The sequence below is a fragment of the Podarcis liolepis genome, assembly GCF_965112155.1.
Source record: "Podarcis liolepis genome assembly, chromosome: 9".
Taxonomy (NCBI): Eukaryota; Metazoa; Chordata; class Lepidosauria; order Squamata; family Lacertidae; genus Podarcis; species Podarcis liolepis.
This window is the reverse complement of record NC_139564.1, coordinates 36,891,421-36,917,960: the sequence shown is the minus strand read 5'-3', so window position 1 is coordinate 36,917,960 and position 26,540 is coordinate 36,891,421. Positions and strand designations below refer to the sequence as shown.

At 40.9% G+C, this 26,540-nt stretch overlaps 1 protein-coding gene across 4 annotated transcripts in view; it reads left to right on the top strand.

Annotated features, from left to right (window-relative positions):
* ANAPC10 (anaphase promoting complex subunit 10) overlaps nt 1-26,540 on the top strand; it is a 57,318-nt gene that overhangs the window by 20,781 nt on the left and 9,997 nt on the right. For 3 of the 4 annotated variants that reach the window (XM_083520165.1, XM_083520166.1, XM_083520167.1), the window contains exon 5: nt 7,140-7,437. The exons of the other annotated variant lie outside the window; for it this stretch is intronic. In XM_083520165.1, the coding sequence (XP_083376291.1) occupies nt 7,140-7,370 (231 nt within the window). In that variant the 3' untranslated portion in view covers nt 7,371-7,437. Of the gene's footprint in view, nt 1-7,139; nt 7,438-26,540 lie in introns of those variants that run through there. 4 annotated transcript variants of the gene reach the window in all.

Below are 26,540 nucleotides of genomic sequence, written 5' to 3'. Positions count from 1 at the left end.
CACTTTAGTTAAGAGTGAGACCCATAAACTGAAGCCTAATGTACTAGGTTAGGAAATCTGTAAGCTATCAAAAATGCTTGTTTAGATAATTCTTTTGTCCTTAGGGAAGGAGCTTGTCTGCAAACCTTGGCTAAAAGAGCATAAAACCAGTAGACTGGACGTGTTGTCATTCTTAAACCAATCCAATGTGGCAATCATGTTCAGAGTTGTATCATTTGCAGTGTAAATAAGTTAAGTCACTGTATGAGGTATTGTCTAATGTTTAGCCAATTGCTTTTTGTGCTTTCACCTCCTGGGCATATGTTGATCCCATCCTAAGCCAGTGCATTCAGTACTATGTGGTCATTTTTCACACTCCAAAGAAGATCTGTATTGAGCTGCCTGATTGTGATGCTGAGATTTCAAGAAAACTATTTCATAACTGCTTTGTGAGGTCCCTGAAGTGCGCCCTGCAAGATGTACTATTTTAAATAGCCTACAGTTGAATTATACTGCATAAGTAGTTCCAGTTTAAGCTTCCTTATGTATGTCACAGAGACTGGGGACCTTAGCAGAGCACCTTCTCCATTTATACTCAGGCAAGTGTATTGTTCTTTTTAAACCAGAGCAGACAGGGAATAAGCTTTTCAGCTGCAATCCCCACTTTAGGCTTGGGTGCTGGTTTAGGTTTGCTCTGAGTTATATCAGATATGACCAATGCCACATAGCTCAGTCTGTGCATCTGAGCAAGTCATCTACAAGACATCTGAAGTACCACAAACAGACAGCAGGTATGCTGTAGATCAGTGTTTCCCAACCTTTTTTGGGCAAAGGCACACTTGTTTCATGAAAAAAATCTCGAGGCACACCACCATTACAGCCCCGTGACGTCAGCGCACAGCGTCACGCCGGGAGGGACATGAATTGCTAGCAAATTACATAATCACCTCCTTGAGGGCTGGCTCATCTTCTCCGAAGGCAGAACCCCATTAATTAACAGCACAGACTCACACCATAGCCAAGACGAGGGGGGAAAACCTCAGTCATGCACAGTCAGGCACATGTGGGGGCTAAATGAGGACGAAGACCGGGCAGAGAGCAGGGTTCAAATCACCCCACCTGGCCAGGACAATCCCTGGGTGCTCCCTTGGGCCACTCGCCTGACCCACCTCGCAGGGCTGTTGTTGCGAGGATAACACGGGGAGAACCACGCGTGCCCCCGGGAGCTCCTTGGAGGAGAAAACGGGCGATGAATGCAATGCACGAAATATATGAGAGGCGACCAGGTTTTGCAGGTGAGGGGCCCCCGCCAGCCTCCGCTTCCAACACCCGGCGCAACGACGCCGAAGTTTCCCCCCGGGCTCGGCTCGGGGAGCAGCCCCGCTCCCCCCGGCTCCCCTTCGCCCTCCCGGCTCTCTCTGCCGCCCACTGGGGACCCCCCTCACCTGCCAAGTCCGGAGTGCCGGTGGAAGTTGCATGCATGCATGCAGGGCGCCGCGTTGCCATTGCATTGCACTGCACTCCATGCAATGCCTGCACGCATGCATTGCCTTGCACGCCCGCCAAGGGGTCTCCCCGCGGTCCGATGTGTCCCCTCCGGCGCGGATGCAGCATTGCAAAAATAAAAACGGCGCGGAGCCCAAGGGCGAGGGGACTACGGATCCCGGCAGCCCCCGTGCCGGGGACGGAGGGGGAGAGGCCGGGTGCAGGGATGGAGGGACGGGTGGGCGAGCAAGTGAGTGAGTGGCAGCTGCCAAGCCTTGGCCGAGAGCCAGGAAGGGCCTCCCCGGAGGAGGAGGAGGGAGGCGCAGAGCGGGAGGGAGGGAGGGAACCCCAGGGGTCATCTAGTGACGGCGCCCCAATCGAAAATTTGACTTAAAAAAAAATCTTTCAAATTTTTTAATTTTCCCCGCGGCACACCAGGCAACATCTCGCGGCACACTAGTGTGCCGCGGAACAGTGGTTGGGAAACACTGCTGTAGATGTCCAAATTCTGTTTCTTGTACATTGTCATGACAATTATCTTTAACAATATTCTACAAGCAGATAAATCTTTACTGTTCTGTGTGCAAAGTGTGTCATGAATTAGCTAGCATTGGTCTGTGTTGCTGTTTTTCTATAGTCAAGGAATGTTTATTGCAGTGCTAGTCCTAGTAAATGACAAACCCAAAGTAAGGGTTGTGCAAGTCATGATGCATTTGATTGAACTTTCTTTTATTTGTGGCCATGTATGAATGTCTGAAACTTGCAGTTCTTTTCCTACTGTGGATAACCTCCAAGTGACGTCTTTTTTGCTTTCTTATAAATCTAATGAGGTCAACTTTCAGTTAGAACTCTTCAGGGCTCTAAAATTTTAAGAGGGCCCAAGGACCTTTAAAATTCCCCCCTTTGCACATACAAAAGTTACTGATGACAGAAGACAAGTCAGTAGGAGATTCCAGACTTTTATAGTGTCCCATACAGTTTCTCAGTAGTCCAGTTGACTTTTCTGCATGCAAAACTCTAGCAAGAAGTATCCTCTTTCTTTTTATTTAAAACATTTATATCCCACCTTTTCTTTAAAAAAAGTCCCAAGCTCTGTTTCAGTTACTATGGCCGTGTGCCATTAATTCCTTACCCTGCTTCAGTTCCAAACCATTGATCCATTTTCGAAGTGATGCAAATAGTGAATTAAGGTTTGTGAGTGGAAACAGATCAAATGTTTCCCCAGCCTGTCAGCGACAATGCATAAACGAAGCAGACAGAAACAAGGAATGGGTAGCGTTTGTCACAGTGACAGCATTTGACAGTGTGGTAGACCTGTCATAAATTTACAATACACTCTAAGTAGAATTCAGATGTGTGTGATGGAAGGAGAGGTACTATATGACTGTACAGTCATGTTTCTATTGTATTCATTCAGTGCAGCAGCTCCCACTGCTGAAGAGACAAGCTTCTCCTTCAACTAATGGCTTGTTGGACATTCACATCAACTTACCTATTACTTTGGTTCAAGTAACTTTTCATACTTCTGTGTTTTTTTTAAATGATATTTATTGAAAATTTTAAAATTACAACAAAAAGAAGAAGGAAAAAACAAGAAAAAGAGAAAAAGAAAGACAACAGTAGATAAAAGTAACAATTAAACAATACAAATCAATAGAAACCAAAATCAAAAAGAAAAAACAAAACACACAATGCAACGCAATCAAAAAACAAAAATATACAACAAATTTAAAAACAAATCCAATATTCCCAAATCCTTAACTTTCATTAACTTATTTCATCGACCTCCTCACACCTCCCTTTTTTGTATTCTAGTTGTTAATTATCTCAGCAAATCCTTTCCATCTTTCGCAATATTCTGTCATTAAATTACCTTAATCTATTTTAACCTTATCTTACCATAAAAAACCTTAAAACTTAAAACTTAAATCTTACTTATACCGAATTCTTTTAACCATAACATATTCTTACATAATTCTTTTTAACATTTCTGCTAAAGCCACATAATTTCATTCCAACATTTTTCTAATACTCATTAATTTTACGATACTTTTCTAAATAAATTTTTAAAACTTTCTTCCAATCTTCATCCATCGTCTCTTCTCCTGGTCTAGGGTTTGGTCAGTCCTTTCTGTCCCATCCATCTAGTCCATCAACCTGGTGACCTTATATCCGAGGCTCTTAGGTCTTTTCCATGTCCCTTCCGCAGGTCTTCTTCATGTTTATACCTGTACTTTACTTTGTCTTCTGCTCCTTTCACTCTGGGAGACTCCAACTTGACAATATTTTTGTCCCTTCTCGACAAGTCAGCCCCTTTTCCATAGTCAACACTGAAATCCATGTGATATTTAAAGGCATGTTTCAAGGCCCCTCCAAAATTAGGGGCCCCCACAGCTCCGAGCTCCCCCCGGCCTAAAGCCAGACTTGAAAAGTCAAAACATCTCTGCATAGGGGGGGTCCATCCAGCCCCCCATCTCCACGCCAACCCGGAAGTTCAAGTAACTTTTCATACTTCTGTTGCCTAGTACCTATTATGTATTGAAACACACAAATAAAATATTATGTTTGTGGGTGGCTAGGTGGGTTGTAGTTTTGTTGTGTTTACTGATCACTGTCAAATAAGAATATATATATTTTTTAAAAAAAGAAGAAGACACATTCACCTATTGTTTCCTTCAATACGTCTCTGAGGGCCATATCGCGCATGTCACTTTTGCTAAATGGACAGTGCACAGTTGCTTCCAACTATGTGAGCGCATGGCAAAATACAAAATTGTGATCTTTTCTACACCTGTTGGTGTCCACAATTTTGTTTAATCCTGCAGGAAAGAGGTTGTGTGTGGTGCAGAGACTGTTCCTCTGAGCCTTCATTGGACTGTGTTCAAGGATTCCCTGCCATGGCATTTCGTCATTTCCACCATCTTGATGGTCTTTCCTTTTCTATATGTTTCCTTCTACAAAAATTGTTGTTGAAATATTTTTTTTTCATATTTGGCATTTATTTGGAACCGGACTGTCTTCCTGTAGACTCTCCAGGAATGTCTGTTTTAGCTTCTTGAGTGAATAGAAAGCTCTTCTGACCTAATGGGCTGAAGTAAGCCACGTCTTGACCATTTACAGGAGGTAGCGGATGGTGGCCACACCGTCACCTCCCTAGGTGGTCGTTGCTTCACGAGGGCAAGCGAGTCGGCCTCTCCACAGTGAGCTCTTTGACTGGAGTTCCTTCTGCATTTCTTGTAAAGCTTCTCTTGTGGTGTCCCTCCTTTTGACTCACTTGGAATTTCTGAAGTTTCTCTTGGATACGCTTCACTTTCTAGCTGGAACCGGTGCATCATTGCTATTAACTTGTTCTCTTCTGTCTTAAGCGAAGAGATGGCAGGCACCCAAAATCTGCTACTTCATGTGTTGACAGTTCCAGTTTTGGAATTGCACAGCAGCCTGCTGAAACCTACTCCTTGTAGTTGTGTTGTGGTACATGGGAGCCATGGGGCAGAGACTGCAAAATTCAGGATAAGTTATTCTTTCTTTAAAGCTATTACGAGGAGGCACGTGCACTTCAGGGAAGTGCAGCAAACTCACCGGGGGGGGGGGCGGCAGGCGGGGGGTATTTTTTGTTTGAGTGCCAAGATACGGTGCATCAATAAATTACTAGAAATCATTGCCTACTGAGAGGATGTTTCAGCCCAGCGTTTAGAAGTGACAAACTTGAAGTGTGTGTGTGTGTGTGTGTGTGTGTGTGTGTGTGTGTGTGTGTTCATTCTGGTAAGAATTTATTTTTGCAATTTTTATTTGTGAACCACCCAGAGAACTTTTTGTTCATATCATTTGGTAAACTATATCATGATGAACACTTAAAAAAATGGATTAGCTGGATGTTTACTTTATTTTATTAATGTGGTTATAGCCGTTCTTTTCTCCTAAGGAGCATAAAGTAAAATACATAGTCCCCCCCTTGCTTACTAATTTTAACAAAACCCCTCACAATAACCTTTTGTTGTAGTAGGCTGAGGGATGAATAGCCCAAAGTCACTCAGTGGCTGAGTAGGGATTTGAACCCGACTCTCATTTTAAACAAAAGCACACAGAAATTATAAACAACCATGTTGCCAACCACTTTTTGGCATTTCGTTTGACCTAATAATGTTGTTATAATACTGTAACATTTTGGATTTTAAAGGGGCAATTAATACGATTTTAAAAAAGAAATCCAATTTAAATGCTAAAAATCTAATTACTTTTTGAAAATCGTTTATTTCTATCCTCGCTTATTAAATATCTGACCTCAATTTGTAAATCCAAAAATAAAGGAATAGCTGTTTCGTATCTGAAACTAGTAATCTAAGTTTTGATTCTGCCCTTTGTTCCTTACTCCACACCACATTCTGTCAGTGCTCTTCTAACACAGTTAAATTGTGTACATTGTCATATCCATGTTGCAACATGTCAGGAATGGATGGTTGGAATAAGATAACAGGAGTCTAAATTTTGCAGGTCATGAAATTAAACTTGTTGTGAGATATTAATCTTCATGGTTTTGTACATGGCAGTGAACTTGTCTGCACATAACAACTAAACCATGGTTTATCACTAAGTGTATCAGTTGGACTGAGTCTGAGAAAAGCTCTGGCTCTTGCACTCCTTCCTCTCCTCCTCCTATACGGCCAGGAGAAGGATTCTGCAATGTTTAGTTTTACTTTCTATGAATCCTTGCTTTCTCATCATGTATGAACCATAGACGGTGGTTTAAAACAACCTCAGGTTAGTTAAACAAGTCAGTTTTAATAACCCATGGTTTGAAGCTGGCTCATTTTGAAACTGACCGGAATTTGTTCATGGAAAGTGAAACTAAATGCAGCAGAAGTCCTCCTGGCTGAGAGAGAGGGAGAAGGTGCAAGTACACAAGCTCAGGGCTTCGCTGAGGTCCATTCCCACTCATGCACATAGCACTAAATTCTGATTTATATGCTAACTGCACCAGTGACATGAAGTTTCACAAACCGTCAAAATAGAAAAACTTAAGATGTACAGCATGGGGGGGAGGGAAGGGGACAACCTTTTCTTCTGTCTTGCTAAGAAGATAGATAAATGCTTCACAAAAGTCTAGCATACATATTTCCTAACATGGCCGTAACTTTTCAGTGTTGGTAGCTCCTGCCCCATGAACGCTTTTACCTTTGGCAGAACTACACTGGTACCTCCGGTTACGAACTTAATTCGTTCCGGATCTCTGTTCTTAACCCGAAACTGTTCTTAACCTGAGGCGCGCTTTTGCTAATGGGGCCTCCTGCTGCCGCTGCGTGACTTCCGCTCGCATCCTGGGGCAAAGTTCGCTGCCAGGAGCACCTACTTCCGGGTCAGTGGAGCTCATTATGAAGTGTTTGTAAGGAGGACGATACGTAACCCGAGCTTCCACTGTATGTATCTTCCTTGTTCAGATGTAGAAGTGGCATTTTGCAGATGATTAAAGAAAGCATTACAGCCCTTCCTTTTCCTTCTCAAGGGCCTTGCTGGACTGTGTATCTAGCAAATGTGAGACGACTGTGCGATCATGTATGCTCAACTCTCATTTTCCACTGCAGTCCACTTCCTTTTGTACTGAATAATTGATTGCTTATGCTAAGTGATAATTTAATCTGATTCCATTTCTACCTTTTTATTCTTTTTTTCTTCTCCAGCAACTTGAATTAGTGGAACCCAGTGGTTGGATTCACGTAGCCTTAACAGATACTCATAAGAAACCTATCCGCACTTTTATGATTCAGATTGCTGTTTTAGCCAATCACCAAAATGGAAGAGACACTCATATGCGGCAAATCAAGGTGTATACGCCAGTGGAAGAAAGTTCTATTGGTAAATTTCCTAGGTGTACAACAATTGATTTCATGATGTATCGTTCAGTCAGGTAAACAAAGCTCAATTTTGTACTAAAGCATTGTATTTTTGTTTAATTTTCAAATAAAGACATAAAATCTTGTTTCACTGTCTAGTTCCTGGATGTGTGTGTGTGCACTGCAGACATCCTCATGGATGTAACTTCACTATTGTTTATTTTATTCCAAGAAATGTATTGCTTTTCCTTTCTAGAAACAGAAGGGGGGAAATCTCAGAAGCTTCTTCATTTGATCATTATCTGTTAGTGTATTTTATTGTATAATTTCATTATTACATTGGGCTCCTCCACAAGTGTGTAAATGGCTTTTTAAAGTGTGATTATGTAATTTTGTTCAATGTACAGGGAAGCTGATGAATAAATTCATGAACTTTGCCTTACTGCCTCCTGTAGGACCAGAGTTTCTTAAGTGCTGGTTACCCATAGCATATACAGAGCTACTTCTAAGAATATTTTATAGAGATTTGAAGGAAGGCAATCTGAGGATATAATTTTATTTGATTTTGTAGAGGTAAAGGATAAGATTCTTATTTCTGAAACATAGGAGCCTTGCTGGATTAGACCAAAGGTCTGTCTGATACAGCCAGATGTTTCTAGGAAGCCATGACCAGGGCATGAAGGCATTAGGCCTCCCACACCATTGCCTCTCTAGTAACTGAGATTTGGTTGCATACTGCCTTTTAATCTGAAGGTTCTGTTTATCTATCACATCCAGAAATTCTAATTATTTAATTTGTCTAATCCCACTTTAAGACATCAGTAACCATCACTACACCTTAGCATTTGCTTGCAGTAGTGCCTTCAAGGGAGGCCTTTGTAGTAAAAGTCAAGAGTCCCACACAGAAGAATCAGCAGGAGAGCCTCCAAATGAATCAGGACAGACTTATCACATTTTGATTTAATACACATTACCTGTGTGTGTGCTGTATAACCAGAGTCTGAAATTACCTAACTGCACTATTTCCCCAGCCTAGTGTTTCACGTTGTTTCCAGGATGAGGGTTCATAAGAGTGCCTTGTGTTAGGGGGCCCCAAATCCTGGAGCCCGCACTTATACACATCTCTCTAAGGCAGGGCTGGGGAACTTTGGGCCCTCCAGGTGTTCTTGGATTCTAACACCCGTCCGCTCCTGTTAGTGTGACTAAAAAGGTGAATAAATTTGGAAGTTTGGGTCCAACACCATCTGTAGGGCCAAAGGTTTCCCATCCCTTCAGTAAGGTAACTATGACAAGGGTGTGTGTGTTGCTTAAATTTTGCTAGAGTAATTTGGATCTACATAAAACCTTAAATTACAAAGCAGTGTTGTGTTCCTTGTACAGTTGTGTTACTTGAAGTTGTGAAGCAAGCTTCAGTCTCCTGAACATTTAAAACTATAGTTACTGCCATCTTTGCTTTCTGCCACAGGAGTCCAGCCCATAAAATAAAGCATTTTCAGACAAAGGTTGCATTGTTGGAAGAGCTCAAATGGCCATGAAACTCCACTTTACCCCAAAGCAGGAGTCTTCATACAACAATTGTGCAACCCTGCCTCGATATTTTGTGCAGTTGATATTAGGGCACTATTTTTCCTGGCTGAGGTTAAAGACACCAAGTTCAGCTCCAGAGGACTATGAAGTCCCAATTCTAGGAATAATCAGTGTGTGCTAAGTGAGTATAACTTATTTTTAGATACTACATTGACTTACTATATTCTTTGACCTATATATTATTATCCCCAAATTTGTTAGAAAATAATTAACTTTAGTACGTGTTTGGTATATGCTATGTATATCTTCCACCAATTGTGGTAAACTGGGGTAGGATTGTGTCTCTTTTTAGCACCATTTTATTAAGTATCCTTTGCATTGGCAGCAGCACCAATTTAAATATTTAGATGTCTGGATTTCCAGACACATACAGTTAATGCTACAGGAGAATCTGGATCTGATTTCCTCATTCAGTTCAGATTTAGGCAGGTGCCAAACCCAGATTCTGTTGAGATGCGTGTGCTTTGTCATTTTATTGAGGGTCTCCTTTGTCTTCTACTCAGTATTCCTTTCTAGTATGGAATACTAGAGAGCTGATTGTTTTATTTTGTTCTTCACTCTGGAGTCAAGACTTTTGGTTGAGGACAGACTTCCCTAAAGTATTGATGAGGATTCTTGCTTCCACATTTTGCCATGTGCCTCGTCTCCTTTCCACGGTTACTTAAGAACATGGGTGACCAACCTTTTTTTCTGTTGAGGTCTGTCCTCTGTTTTGGTCCACATTCTGGTGGTGAGGAGGCAGAAGGTGATGGGTAGGGCCTCCTCCTCCTCCCTCTTTCTCCTTCCCCAGCAAGCTGCCACAGGAAGAACAGATTGCTCTTGCCAGAGATCTGAACTGATTGTTTGTAGAGGGCTTCTCATAGGCCACTCTGAGACCACCCCTACTTTGGAACATGTATGTGAAAGCTAGGTCCTATTATGTATCCTAATCAGTGGACGTCTCATCTCAAGTTTCCACCTTAGAAAATCGCATGCCGTTTGAACTGATTAAAACATCTTTTTGACTCTGGCTCAGTGTAAAAAAAATGTTTGTGAAGACCTCAAAGCTTTCTGATTGTGTGGATTCTTTAGTAGGATGAAATAAAGCATATTTGTTTTCCCCATTAAAATATTTATCCATTTCCAGACGACCAGTCTTGAAAACTCCATAGAGCAGGGATGTTCAAACAAACCAGGATCTCAGAAAATCCAGAGTGCCAGAGATTTAAGATTAGGCTTTAATCTGCATTAGGAACCTGTGCTGGTAAATCCTGGACTTAAGTGCTTTGCTTATTGAAGATGAGATTGTGAACTTGGAGCCACGGCTGCCCAAATGTACCGGTATATGAAATGACTTATTCAGCTATATATTGGTAGCTATGATGCTGGGGCTATTCCTTAATCAGAGTGCTGTAAAGTGAACATTGAAATAAGTATGTTTTCATTTAGGGGACACACAAAGAAGAACTAATGTATCAAATAAGCTGAATCTCAAGTATTTGTATTATGCATCTAGAACACAGTCCCTAACGTTTGAATTAGTTGGCAACATCAGTGACAATAATAGTGAAGGCAGCTATTTAAAATGGTAACAGGTCCAGATGGAATAATAATGCATTAAATGCTGAATATTAGGCATATTTCGGCAGCTGCAGTCCCATGACTCCAGAACATAGCATACTGTGCTTATTTAAAAAACCATACCTCTTAATATAGCAATTAAAAATCCTTTGACTTGCACATCAGTTTGCTTTCAGTTTTTCACTTGTATTTCCTTTTTTAAAAAGGAATTTTTTAAAAAAGGAAATACTTGAGAGAGCTATAGGGGAGCGAATGCCATCATGTGCTTCATGGTGAACACGTATAATAGATTTAACAGAAATGCACTTGATCTCTTCACCTCTGAAGAGTAGATTAGGTGTCTTAGTAAATATGGTGTTAGGATCCTCCATTTTTACAAAGTTGCTAATACACTAGGTTATTGAGGAAGCCAAGTACCTTCTACCACCCAAGTAGCATATTCATGGGCAAATAAAACAACTTTGGTCTTTTTATGCTGTCACAGTATATGGCCCTACTATTGCTAGCTTCCATTTGGAAATCCTTTCTTAATTCAGGGAGTTCCTCCCTTCACACCGAATGTGACAAAGCCAGAAGACAATAGAAGTTGATGCAGGTCTCTCTAATGTTATTTACATTGTTTAGTTCTTTCTTTACTCTTCATCTTTTAAAAAATCAGATTTTTATCCACCCTGATTACAATTCAAAAAAAGGGAAAGTCAGAGTTTAAACAGAACGTCTGCAGAACTACAATTACAAAATAACTACAAAATATTTAAAAAGCTTGCATTCTATATCAAAAGAAATTAGCCAAAGTGAAAAAAGGAAAAAAAGACAAGAATCCATATCATACCTTTTTGACTATAGATTCAAATATAATAATATAACCATTATTATACCCAACTCGCCATACCCAACTTCAAGACTCTGTAAAACCACAATATGTTTTGATTAACCCCAAATCCATGCTGTAATTAATACATGGCTGTGAATTTCTTGCAAGTTTGCTGTGTCTGTCTTTCTTTGCATCTGATACAATGAGTTAACTTGGCCATTGAAGAAAGCTCTCACATTTCCTCACTCCATTAACAACTGGAATCATTGCTGATCTACACTTACTTAGAAGTAGTTTAATAATAAAGACGGGGGCTTATATCCTTTTAAAAATGCTGTTGTACCTCAGTTTTCCAATTACTTTGCCATGGTAGGGTTAGCCAAAGGGATTCTACCAGGCCAGGGGAACTGGAGTCCAACAAAACTGGTTCCCCATCCCTGGCCTAAAGTCATTAGCACTTTATAATGGGAGACTCCAGGAACACTGGCATTTGGCTGAGGATATTTTAAGTTCACTCCATTTCCTCTTCCCTTTCGAAGCTATTCATTAATTTCAGTTGCATTTTGGATGAAACGGAGTAAGTTCAACCATAAGCAAGCAGAACCTCAAATAATGTGCTCTACCCAGGAAGATCTTTCACCTTTAATGCAATTTGTGTCGGCAGAGCTTTTTTTGAAGCTCATAAACTTAAGACCAGGCACTTCCCTTAAGATTCCACAATATCTTCCATATTCATTCTTAACTGTGCTTCTCAAATTACCCTCCCTTCGCATGCCATTTTTGTGTTTTTTTTAATGGTTATGTGAAATAATTAAATATTTTGATCTAATGACCTCCAAGACTGTGCTTACAATGCATTCAGATGATTAAACAAACTAGTACCCAGCTCCCTTGTTCTTCAGGCCGGTGGTAGAGACCAGAGTGTCCATCTCTTCCCTTCTGTCATCCCAGGGCAGTTAACAGCTGGAACTTTCTAGCCAGAAGGGAGGGGAAGAAGACTCTGCAGCTGCTCATTCTCTGGCCAATCTTTACACCTTGGTGGGATGATGGAGCAAAATGGCTTTGCAATGGCTTGGGTTTATCAACAAAATTAAGCCAGCAGCATCACTGGGTTTTATTATTTAAAATATATTTTTGTTCCTTGTGGGCAAGTCCAGGCACTTACATTTTAATTGACCGCAATCTAATTTGGCAAGGTTTTTCCTGCCCCCCACCCCTTTACCCCTTCAGCCTTAGCAAAATTTAGTCAAACAATCTCTTGACTGTAGTCCTGCATGAAAGCAATCACATTTCTGTACTTTTCCTATGACAAATTTATTTTTCCTATAAGCTTTCATTGGCTGGTGCAGCTGGCATGGGCTTGCTGACAATGAGCCAGGAGATCTTAGCTTAAAGGAAAACTCACAGCTCTCTCAGATACTGGCACAGAGCAGGGTAAACCCATCCCTGGGCATTAGCACTAACACTTGTTGGTATTACTGGCACGACACCTATTGGTACATACACACCCTTGGGAGTAAGAAAAGGGACGTGGATTGTGTAGGGCAGGTTGTTGGTTGGTTGCTGGAGCATATGAGCAGGTACTGTTTTTAGGAGATGAAATAATTTGCTTTGTAGATTGAAAGGTATGATTCAACAGAGGGAGGGAGAAACATGTGGATAAGTTATAGCCTTCATTTTATTAGGTGTTTATATCTGTGTAAAAGTGTATGACTGTTGAACATCTGCAACTTCTGATGCTACTGTCAATAGGACCCCTCCTTCTGAATCATACGTTGGTCCAATAAAATAAAGTCAGTTAAGCAAGGCTTTAATAACCATCTGCCTTTCACAGTTGTGATATGATGTCTGAAGTAAATTTTAACTTTGACGGTAAGGGTTGGGGCCATTTTAGGTGCAACGCTTCTTTCTCTTTTTCTTAGTGTTTGTGGTAAAATTCACACAATTGCTTAATTTGGTTGAATCAGTGTCCATTGAATATTCATTTGTTGAGTGAACGAAGGCTCAGATGCAGAGATAAAATGAACTGGAAATGACATGACATAGTATGAAAGTTTCATTTTTAATAAGTAGGAAATGACAAGTTTTCGTGGTTAAGGTTTATTTTAAGGAACGTGAAATGGGTGGGACCATTTTGTGTGGTCCTGCTCATATTTCTATTGGATAGATACAGGGCACATTCCACCAGAGGAAGACTTTGATTGACTTCCAAGTCTGACAAAATGGGAGTTTAATACATGTATGCAGTAATTGTTTATTATTGAAGCCGAAAAACAAGCATAGTATTTAGACTAAGAACTATGAACTTGCCAAACTTGACAGAGCACAAGCTTACAATATAGATTAGTCTGAACATTTGCTCTTTGCACTTTTTTGTGGGGTGGGTGGGTGAGGGGAGAGATATTAACTTTAAAAAATCATACATAAGATGTTGGGGGGGGCCCTCACTAGCTAACTGACAGTGAAATATCAAAATCATGAGGGATCTTCCATCACAAAATTATGAGCATTTGTCATTTGGAAAGCTGAAATTGGGCTCATGTATAAGTTGAAGGCACTGAAATGTATGAAAATGGGATATATTGAATTGTCTCCTGCATGACAGCCAACGGTCCACTAGAGAACCATAGAGGACAAATGCAATTATTTTGTAACATAATGTTGCACTGGATATATTTTGGCGCTACCCCTGTGGTATGTTAAGGAAGTAACAGAGGAGCATTGAAATACGGACAAACTAACTATGTGCTACACCTACAAATATCCACTGAAATAAGAAATTTGATTTTTTTAAAGCAAAATGTATGAGGGGAAAACCTGGAGTAGCTAGTTTTTCAGGTTAGGGAGGTGAATATGGTGCTTTGAAGCTAAATAAATTGAGTAAATATGTGCCTGTTTGAACAAAACACAGACAGGAAGTTTTCTCAATCAGCACATTGGGAAGAACCAGTAAAAAAGTTCTTTACAAATTATTATTAAAGTTGGCCTGGAACTGCTGTTAGAGTGCTTGAAGAAAATACCAATGTACAGTTAACAGCAAACTGAGCATGTGATAAAAATCTGACTGAATCCTAAATTTGCAAGGGAGGTAAGCCCCGGGGAAAAAAGAGCTATAAAAGGTGTTCCTATTTCAAGTTTTGCTCCAGCAAGAAAGTCTTCTTGAGCTCTGGTGAGTTCCTGGAATCTTTGGCTGTCCTTTGGTCCTGTCTCCTGGTTTGTCTTCCAGTCCCAATTCAGTTTGAGGCCCAATTTGGTAACCCCAATTAGGCCCCCATCTAGGCCAGACCAGTCGAGACCCAACGGGGGGCCTTTCACAGCCCTAACATTTAATTCCAGTTTTAAACCCTAATTAAGCAGGTAGGTGAGGAGAGGTGTGGTGAAGGAGGAGTATCTCACCTCTATAATTTCTTCTCCCCCACCCCACATATTTATTCTGGGTTTTAAACCCTATATATTGACTTTTTGAGGCAATAATAATTACCTTCATCATTAACTATACTGAGTGATAACCAATGTTAGTCATATTCAGGACATATCCTTTCAAACAGTAATTGAGTAGTAATTGAGTAGTATGACTTGGTTGAATATCACCCACTGTAAGGATAGAAGATTGATGTAGTTAAATGTAGGGCCAAATGTCTATTAGTGAACTCACAAACCCTATTATCTAGTTTTCTTAAGTCAATATAAACTAGTCCCATTGATTTCTCAGGGACAGACCCCTATCAGACTTTTTAAAAAGTGGATATTTTAAGTGGAGTGTACACACACACACACACACACACACACACACACACAGTGGTACCTCGGGTTAAGAACTTAATTCGTTCTGGAGGCCCGTTCTTAACATGAAACTGTTCTTAACCTGAGATACCACTTTAGCTAATGGGGCCTCCCGCTGCCCCCACACTGTCGGAACACAATTTCTGTTCTCATCCTGAAGCAAAGTTCATAACCCGAGGTACTATTTCTAGGTTAGTGGAGTCTGTACCCTGAAGTGTCTGTAACTTGAAGCATCTATAACCTGAAGCGTCTGTAACCCAAGGTACCACTGTATATAATATCTCAGTCTGTATGTGTACTGTATTTGAATTGTGTATAGATGAAATTGTTTAAAATGTCATTTATTGTTGATATTGTTTATCATTTCAGGATGTTTTATTTTCAAAAGTGGAAATATATAAATAAGTACTGTGGAGTTTGAGTATCAAAGGCTCCAGGTCCTGAGATAATGCATCCCTCTTGCTGCCTGAAAATTCATTTGATTCTATGACAGAGCTGCAAAAATCAAGCTCATTCAGAACTGTTTGATTGGGAAACCATCATGGAAGCCTCCATTTCCGTTTCACTTGAATCCTACCAATTAACAACCAGAAAAGTCAGAATATGTATGAGTTAAAACAGTTATCTGAATACGTATCAAATCGCTGAATAAATTGTAGAGTTTGTGGGAGTACACCTTGGTCCTCCAGATATTGCTGAACGATGGCTTACTTCATCCGTGGTCATTTGCCATTCTTGCTAGGGCTGATGGGAGTTGTAGCTGCAGGGCCGGATCATCACAGCCATGTTTCTTCAGACTTGTAACACATTAGACCTGGCTAATCTTTCCTCTTACAGGTTTACACTGGTGTGCTCCCATTTATTTTTTAAATAAACTATAATTAAATACAGCATATTCATACCTATCCATTGTAAGCAGTCACATGTTGTATTTTCAAAGCAGCTCAATATTGGTAGTGACTAAATATGGGTGGCTGGGTCACCCCCCCATTGTATTATGTAGTTTCACCAGTGAGTACATTATTGAAATTAAGATAGCTTTGGTGAATACTTTAGTCCTTTTAAGAGTGTGTTGAGCCCATAGTTTTTTCTAGAAAATTTAGATATGCTGTAGCTAGTGCTGTGTACTGTCCCCTTCCTATCCAATTCATTCCAACCCAAAACAGCTTTGACCAGGGATAATCAGAACTCAGCTCAAACCCTAGATCCAGTTTACTATCTGGGGGGACGGGACCCTTTGGAAATTCCATTGACTTGCATTAGGAAATCAAAATTTCCATAAATTAATTTTTTTTCCATACAGGTGCATCAGATTTGAGTTAGTTACTTAGTCACTCATTAAAACCCTTTAGCCAAATTTCCCTTTTATTCTTTCCATCCTAGTTAAGCTTCTTTTGACCTTGTTGAAGCACAGGTTTGTCTTGTGGGAGTGCCCTGGAAATCTTCACTTCTGGTACTCCTAGCTGTCACCAGAGACCCACGTCCCAAGCTCCTTCTTATTTCCCTCAGGACTGCAGACAGGTTCTCTTGTCTCTTCACTGATTCAGCTATCCCTAGCAAGTCGTTCCAGTTGCCTCTGAGGCCTTCCACCTCCTTGCCTTCTGGATGATTCCATGAGCACCAAGAACCAACAAATCCACCCCAACTCTCCTCTGCTGGACCAGCACCAAGCCACATGGAGGCTTCTTCTATAGGCCCCTTCTTCTGTAGGCCCCTCTAATCCAACCCCAGCCCATCACACTGTCTAACTGAAAATTCTAAACCTGCACCCACCAATTGAAATGTACATAGCTTCTACTCTTCTTTATATCACCAACCCTTCCTCACAGTTCTTAGTCAAGGTCCCTACGACAGTTAAACTAACTTTCACTGGTCCAGACAGAAATCTTTCCACATGAAATGCATTACCATGTACAATACAAATGTCAGAACACATTACACAATACTCATTAAAACTTAATTCAAATAAACAGGATTTCTTCACATATGGTGCTATAATTAATAATTGCAAAATGTAGGAGACAGCTTGTCTGGCTTTTTCAGAGACCATTCTGAGCGTTGGTTCGGCACAAACTGCTGCAAATGTATTCTGGTCCACCTGACTGCAGCAATTTGTAGCTGCCTTGACCCAATGCAGATTCAGCCAAATTGATACAAATGGACCCAATTCGGTTTGGGATTCAGACAAATAAAACTGCATAGCTTTAGCTTGTAGTTTTAGTTTTAGTCTCGTAATGTCCCTCTGAAGGATAGGCTGGCAGATACTGATTTTCCTACAGTCACTCAGCGAGCTTCATAGCTGAGTGGTGATTCCAACCTAGGTTTCTTTCCTTTGTTGAAACCCAACAACAGCATCACAATGATTCTTTCTAGGGATGCTGCTGTGTGAATTATGGAGGAACCATTCTTCCTAATGACTGATTCAATAAAGAAAAAGCTTGATGATGTGCCAGAGAACTGGGAGTGAACAATTTCAGAGTGCCTGGCCAGGTCACCCTGTTCTAAATGAAAAATTGTGAGTGATTGAAGCCAAGAAAACATCTAAAAAGATTTTTTTACACACACATGGACACACGCACAGAGAGAAGAGAGAAAGAGAGATGGGATCATGGACTGGAAGCTCAGATCTAAACCTTATGTATGACTTGAAGGAAAAAGCAAAGCACAGTACTTGCCAACCAGCTGTATGGAGACATTTAATTATTATGGTTTTACAGTAGTTCAAAGAAGATGTAAATACAGTACATCACTATGGGCCATATCTGACACCTTCTGGAATGGGCACAATCTGCATATTACCCTCAGCTGTTCAAAAGTGTTAAGGTACTGCAACATCCAGATTGAAGTCCATATTAAGAAGCACACCCAAACTAAAATAATAATAATGTTGGACTTGATGGTACCCCTAACCTAGTCACTAATTTCTGGCAGAAATTCTTTATGGATAAACATAATAAAGAGATCTAATATACGTGCCAGATTTCTTTCCATTGAGCATTAATACTGGGAAAGCCATTGTTAAAGTGCATGCCAGATATTACACAACAGAGGTGAGATATGGGCTTTCTGTTGAACTTTGTGAGAAGTGAAAATCTGAGCTGGATTCCAGTTTCACCAGATTACGAGTTTACTTCTCTTAACCACTACACCACACTGGCTCCAAAAGTTTGAACACCTACATAGCCCAACAAGAATCCACCGACAGCATACGAATCAATCTGGCTAACCTGGTCAAAAAATCCACTTCCTCTCTCTCTCACACATGTAAAAAAATATCACTACAGCCAACCAAAGACAACCAACCACACCCCAGGCCACCCCAACCCCTCTCACTACCAAGAAAATACAACAAGTGAATAGTAAGACAACCCTTACAAGTGACGCTGACACAAAACCCCACACATACACTAAATAGAAGAGAAGCATTGCCACCCTACCCTACCCCACTCACCATTCCCCCTCTTCCTCTTTCCCCTTCATTTCTTCCCAACCTAATACTGTATGCAACACTAATATCTCACAAGAAATGAAAATGATCTGTATAAAATACAACTTGAAAAAAGAGACAATGCATGAATTTTGTAAACTAATAAATCTTTAATAATAATAATAATAATAATAATAATAATAATAATAAGCACTGCAGAACTTCCAACCATCGGCAGATGTTGGTGTTAGTTTAAATATTTTACAAAGGTTTTCTTACACTATTATACTAATTCAAGCTTTGGTAGCTGCCAGCATGGTCACATTCTTAAAAAATATCAGTTATTGAATGAAGGGCTTCTAACAAGATACGCTACTACTGCCCTCCATTGTCTTGTATCTTAAAGCAGTTTCAGATAGTACAATCAGCAGCAAGGAAAGAAAACACAATTAACTAGCACTTTTACTCCTCATGTTTTTTCCAAAGGTGAACCCAACTTTCATGGCCAAATGTGATGTGATGTTTCTTTAAAACAGCAGCTCTGTAGGGAGCTAATCTGATTTGGGACTGTGGCATAGAGGGGGTGGGGACTTTAACCATTTGCAGTGCTGTGGTCCTGATCCACATTGCACTCCCTGCCCAGCAGAGCTGGCCCAGTACATTTTGGCGCGTGTGGCAAACTCACAAAATGGCGCTCTCCTGCCAGGGAAGAAAGGGTCTGTAAAGATCTGTGGCTGTAATTAATAATGATATTGAGATGAAGGTGCATCAATTAATAAAACCTTTTACATGTTTAAATATTTTGATCCACTTGGGGGAGAAATATTCTGGTTGCTCATGTCTCTATTGTACTTCAACATTTATTTATATTTTTATATATTTATTTATATATTTCACGGACTTTAGAAATCTGTCTTTAGAAAGGTGTATTATTAGCTGTAGTATTCCACTCTCTGCCCTTAGAATACAAAGAGAGCTCTTCAAAATTTACTATAATTTCTCAAGTTATTTTTGTACCAGTTTGTCTAGCAGCTAACCAGGTTTGCTCAGTAGCCTAACCAAATCCATCCTAGATTAATTCTGCTTCCTTAGAACTATTCTTTAACTGGGGCTATGCTGCTGCAGGCCAGGTGGGAACATGTTTTATGCAATATTCAGAGGTTGAATAATAAGTAAAGGAGTCCAGGGCAGACTGAGAGTGATATAAATAGTGGCTCATGACAAGCATATATTAATCATCATTATGCATTGTTCTTTAAATGAGAAAAACTTTTAAGATTATTTTAGATTTGAAAAGATTGAGAAGGTAAGGCTGCCCGCTTTTATCTCTCTGCATTGCTTTGCAAACCGTAAGCACTCAGAAATAATAAACGATGTTGAGATTTCTATTTCAAATCTATTTCATCTGCCTCTGGTTGTATTGATGTTTTTCTTCAGCACCCTCCCTCACCCCACCGCTGCAAACACCTGAAGGATGTTCAAACCCCACACGCCCATTTGTTAAAAGCATCAGCCTTCATTTCTTTGACAGAGGCTTTGTGAAATACAGCATTTCTCCGAAACAGTTGGAAGAAGGCTTTCTCCGTCCCTTGTTTTGTACTTGGTGATAGCAACTGAGCTCGGCAGCCCTGAGCAGCGAGTCCCTCGGGCCCCAGCTCTCACTTGGAGGGAAGCTGACCGCTTTGACCCAATCCAGATCTGATTCTCAGTTCTGGGGGTGTGGATTGGTATTAGCTTACAGCTCTGGCATGCCATTGTGTGAGTCAGCCTGCACCTTGCCCTCCTGCTAGTGCTATGAATAATAAACTGTGGGGAGAAGTGGCAAGCCAGTTAATGTGATGCTAGTGCAGGATGCTGCCTTCTCATGGCTGCCGCCTCCGCCTCCTGCTCTTTCAGGATATCCAGAATCTGGTGTGGCTGGAAGCTAGGTACATCTGGAATGGGCTGGAGCAAAGAAGCAGAGCGGTAAATGAACAAAGAGGACCTAGCCCTACCCCACCCTGGAGTAAAGAGGCTTAGGTCACTAGAGGGGAGGGCATATCGCTGTGGTGGGAAAGTGAGGCAGGGGAAACAGAATCAAATGTTTGTTTAAGGATTGAGAAGATCAGCCCAGCCCTTCTGCCTTGCCAGCATTTATGTGCAGCACAGTAGAACTTAACTGTAACCTCTCATTATCTTTCCATTATATATCGCATTAGGCTTTGGCAGTGAAGACAACCTAAGCCAGTGGCCTTCCTGATTTGTGGTTTCTACTTGGCTTACCTTACTCAGTTGAAATTTATTTTGTTTTGTTAATGGCCAATGACAGAGCAGGCCTCCAAAGCAGAGCTGCTCTGGCTGAGAGTCAATATATAAACATGCTGTATTACTGTGGGTTCTGGAAAACACAGTTGAGCAAATCATTTAAAGCACATATTAGGTCTTGACAAAGGCGATAAGGGACATTTCCCTCTTTTTTATCGAGCCATTATTGCCTAGCACGGCTTCAGTGTCTAGGACCTCCATGCTTCATGGTGCTGGAGGCCTCTGTTTCTCTGAGGTGGGGGATTAGTCCCCCAACCCCTCAATATCCCTCCTGCTTTGGGGGTTGTTGATAGCCATGTAGGATGATGAGGAAGAAGAGTGACACCCCCAGCATATTGGTGCGGATGGCAAACTGCATGTCTGCCACCCTCTTGAAGAGAGACAGAGGGGGATCAGCCCATCACTTCTGCTTTGCATGTAGATGGGCTCTTGCAGACTGTAGAAAACCAGAGTCAGCCTGGGCTGCAGGAACCCAACAGCCTGTCCAGGACAAAGTGCCACACCCACTGCTGTACCAGCACCCAGAAAGGACCTCCTCCACTCCCACCAGCTGGCAGCAAGGACCGTTATTGATGCTCACAATTTATGTAAGGTATTTCATAGAATCATCTGTTAGCTTTATACCCTCCAAGGGGCTGAGTGTACGTGGTTCCCTTCCATTATATATTGTAAAGTAAGTTAGGCTTGGAGATAGTGTCTGGCCCAAGGTCACCACATGAGTGTCATAGCTAAGTGAGAATTTGAACCTGTGTCTCCCTAGTCAAAACAATTTAACCACTACATCACATTGGATCTCTAATTCATTTTCTTGTATTGTTCCTAGTATTTATTGTCTGGATCAAAGCTTGGTTCGTATCCACCTTGTTTATTTATTACACTTGCATCTTCCTCCCTCTTTAGGCCTTTTCAAAATCAGGTACTGTTGGTGACATCCTTCCAACCTGATCCTAACTATTCCCACTTGTAGGAAAGGCCCATTGGGTTGCATCCAACAAAGTTATACTCTAGAGTTGGACCCATTGAAATTAATGGACCCAAGTTAGTTATGTAGGAATAAAAATGGGTACAACCCATTGACAGTTATGCCCCATTTCCCCATTAAAGTTAGTATTCCGATTAGCAGCTGAATTTTATGCACAAACTGTTTACATTTATGTTTTGCAATAGACTTTCTGTTTCCCCCAAAAGGTTTCATAAGATGCTTGGCCACTATGTTTCCATGACATTTCAAAGTCGCCTGAAGGCATATAATGTAGCCACCTTGATGAAGCTAATGAGGTCTGGGAATGGGAAGTGGCTGGAGACCCAGATAGATAGGTAGATAGATAGATATTTAAAAAATGTCAAGTAGCACCTTAGAGCCCAACTAAGTTTGTTCTTGGTATAAGCTTTCATGTGCATGCACACTTCTTCAGATACATGCATGCACACAAAAGCTTATACAGTACCAAGAAAAAACTTAGTTGGTCTCTAGGATGCCACTCGACATTTTTTAAATTTTTTTAAAATTTTTTTGACTGCATCAGACCAACACAGCTACCTACCTGAAGATAGATAGATAGCCTTGTGCTCCTGGGAAGAAGGGTGGGATTTAAGTGTAATAAACTAATGAATAAACCCTGAGCTAATCTTGAAAATGGGCATTTGGAAGAGTCGAGACTTCTCACAAAAGGTGTAAGCCACTTTGGAAGTTTCTGCTGATGAACGTTACTGTATAGTACAGGAGTGGGGAATCTGTAGCTGTCCAGATCTTGCACGACTACAGGTCCCATCATCTGTGACCATGGACTATGTTGGCTGGGGTTGATGGCAGTTGGAATCCAACATCTGGAAGGTCACAGGTTCCCCATCATGGGCAGTCTTCAGGAACGTGTGACAAGTTATACCTGAAAACTGGTGTTTGTGTGTGTGTGTGTGTGTAAGGAAATAATGCAGAGGTTCAGTAAAGGATACAGGGAAAGGGTAACCAACAACATCTGGAATATGACTGGAAAGAAGGAATAACTGAAAGTGCAACTCGTAAGGGAAAACAGAATGCAGATTGCAACCAATTAGCAAAGATCAAAAGTTCCCGTGGAAAGAGGCTGTGGTTGAAAGCAGCCTAAAGTATTACAAAAGACAAACGTAGTTGTTTCTTCTTACTTGGAAAGCTTTATTGGAGCTTCCTCTCCCACTGAAAATCTCTGCATATTTAGCTCAGCTTGATATTTGGGCTGCAGCAAATCCACTGAAGTCAGAGGTATGGTTTCCAAGTGGCAGGGCAAAATAAATAGCAACTTGCGTGGCTCTGCATTCAGAGCTTGTATTAACATTTCACAGACTTCTTTCCCAACCCACACAGCAAAAGGCTCATGATTTCATTATTATCTTAGGAAAGGCAGCCACACAACTATCTTGTGTAATTTGCCACGACGTATCATTGGCTATATATGTTACACTGCATTGGCGCTCATAAATCATGTTATCATCACCTTTTCCGGTCACATGGAGCCAATCATAACTGCCACTCTCCATTTCATGCAGAAGGCAAACTTCAAAGCAACCCTGGGACACCTCCAGCACCAATTTTTCTGTCTCAATGCACGGACTGCAGCCCAACGCCTTCTCTTTTGGAGAAGCCTTGTGCCACCACTGAAAGCCCATCTGACGAGGAAGCATTGTGAAATATCTGACATCTCCAGAATGGCTTTGCGTCTGCCCTGTAATAGGTTGCAGGGATGGGAAGGAGCCACTCCAGCTTGGAAATGTAGAACTTTTCCTGACCATTGTACCAGATTCTTTTCTCTCCCCTTTATTCTTCTCCCTAAGTCTTCCATTGGTCTTGTGGGCCACAATTGTGCAGCGGAAAAACCCTATAGGCCTACAGGGAAACAAGTGCAAACTACAGCTGCTCATTGAGTCAAGCTTTTTAGTTGATTACCTAATCAATTTTCAGACAAATTATTAATCCATAAAACTTAAATAAATGTGTATATTACCAACACCTCAAAACTGGTACCTCTTGGGAATATTGAGGGAAGTTCAAGGTGACTTACAATTTAATAATCACAATTTTAATAAAAACAAAACACCATCTGGATATTTTCCTTTGCATTTCCTGCCTTAGTAATGCTCCAAACATAGTTTTAAAGATATAAAATATGCCCTTCAACAATTAAAACCTTCCCCTACAAACCTCTCACTGTTCACTCACATTCTCTAGCACTACAATGAAGATCTTGTACAATTAAACAATGCCATTCATTCTTGAAGGCTAACCTTGTCCACTTTTGGAAAATGGGGGAATAGAGTATCTCCCTGCAGGTGGGTAGCCAAAACTTGTGGTTTTGCCACAGGAGGAGCCATCAATCTAGAAACACCCTTAAAATCTCTAAATCATATGACAGCTGCTTGGATTACAAATGTGGGGATTGCTTTATTTGCTTGGTGTGTGTGTGTGTGTGTGTGTGTGTGTGTGTGTGTGAGAGAGAGAGAGAGAGAGAGATTGAGGTTCCACTCATGCAACAGAACTTCCCCTTGCTTTCCAATCCAGGCACCCCCACAAACATCTGCTCTGTAGAGTCCTCCAGTCCTCTTCAACAGATTTTGAAGGTGTGTGGGGAAATACAGGGGAAAGCAGAAGAGGGGAAATTCCATTGAGCAAGTAGGTTGCATGAGTGGAACAGCTGCACTAGAATACAACACATTTTGGAAGTATTTTCAACCCTGACAAAGTGCAACAGCATCCGTGTTACATTGTAATAATCACTACCCTCTGGAAACTTACAGCATTGTATGACCATGAACCACTGGTGAGCCACATATTATTATTATTATTATTATTATTATTATTATTATTATTATTATTATTATTTATTCCACTCGTCTGACGGGGTTGCCCCAGCCACTCTGGGCAGCTTCTAACAAATTACAAAAGCACAGAAAAACATCAAACATGAAAAACTTCCCTATACAGGGAATATTGATGTTCTGTTTGTTCTGCTATATGGTTAATACGACAGAATCAAAGAATGGCCATGTTGGATGAAACTCATTTTCTATAATTCTGTTTGCACCATGCACATAACAGTCATGTATCAAGTTCTCAAAAATAAAATGAAATGATGCTGAGCTGTTTTACTCATCAGTAATACATAAAAATGATCAAGTTACTTTTGTTGCATCACTGACAAAGCAGCTGTCTGCAAGGAGCGGATCTTTGAAGGGAACATCCTGACATTCTTCCTCGCTTCTGTTCTGCCCATTTGAAAAACTTGCTGTGGTTCACCCTTCTTGCTCCTCTTCATGCTCCAAGTGCATGCAGCGCAGCTGTTTCTACAGCTTCATCGCTTCTTAGGTGTTGTTGTTTAGCCGTTTCTCTTGCCTTCCTCAATGCCTCTTTCATTGAGACACAGAGAGATTGTCAGGAAGAGCAATATTGGAAAGCCATTATACGCGGCTTCTGCCAACAACTAGACCAAAAAAAATGCTATAGTTCATTTAACTTATTCAGATGTTATCTGTATCCCATCCTCAAATGCTACTTAGCAATGTAGAGAGAGAATAATTACAGAGAGCTGAATTTTAGCTTTAAAAAATTTAAATTTGTTTGATTCTGTGAAGATAAGCCTTGATTCTAGATGGTAGATTCTTGACATTTGAGTTATTATTATTATTATTATTTGTGTGTGTGTGTGTGTGTGTGTGTGTGTGTGTGTATGGTTTTTACGAACAGCATTTGTTTTTTAAACTGGACTTATATTGGGCAACTTGTTTGGCTTATTTGTGTATTGCAGTTTATCTGTGGGGCATATCAACATAAATTTGCAATTACCACATGGACGAAATATCGGATGAGTTTAAAGTAGAGTTAAAAAAGGATGTTGACTAGTTAAATTAAGCCGGGCGGAGGAGGCAGCTCTGCATGTTCAAATTTCACTTTGACAGGTCATCAGGAGGTGATTTTACATCAGTCTTATTAATGTAACCTCACATAATTTCATTTGCTGTACTGGAAAAGGGAATTACTGCAGGAGGAGCAGGTGCACAAGGGGCTGATACTACTACTACCTGTGTGACATCTACTCTGCCTTCAGCCTCCCTTGTTGAGCAGGGAGGCCTGAAGGGAGTTTCCAAGTTCATTTGGTTGACAGCACAACTGGGAACCCTACATTATCAGGTCCCAGGTGGGAAGAATAATGGAATCAGAGAATTGTAGAGTTGGAAGGGACCCTGAGGATCATCTAGTCTAATCTGCTGCAGTGCAGGAATTTGCAGCTGTCCCATACAAGAATCAAATCTGCAACCTTGGTATTATCATGGGGGGAGCATTGGAACAGGCTGGTGCTCATCCCCATGTCTCCTACGTATGTTGTGATCCCTGTCATAGCTCACTGGTAGAGCACATTGTGGCTCAACAGGGCTAGAGTGACATCAGGCATTACTGTGCTAACCAGGATCCGTGAGATGGTGAATGCCGATCTTCATCAAGATCAGACGATTTCCCCTTGTCAAAAGTAACATGCAGAGTGACCCTCCTTTGTTGTAACTTTCCTGTAACTTGGATTTTACTGAATTAGTGCTTTTCAGTCCAACCCTAACCATGTAAATACCGTAAGTCAGAAGAAAGTCCTGTTGAATTAAAGGGGGGCAGGGTTACTCTCAGGTAAGTGGAGGTAGGATTGCAGCCTCATCATCCCAATCTATTTTCACTCAAATAATAAAAACAGATGAATTGTTTATTGAGCACCCATCTTGATTTGCGTGCTCTTTCTTACTTGTTTATGTGGAAGGT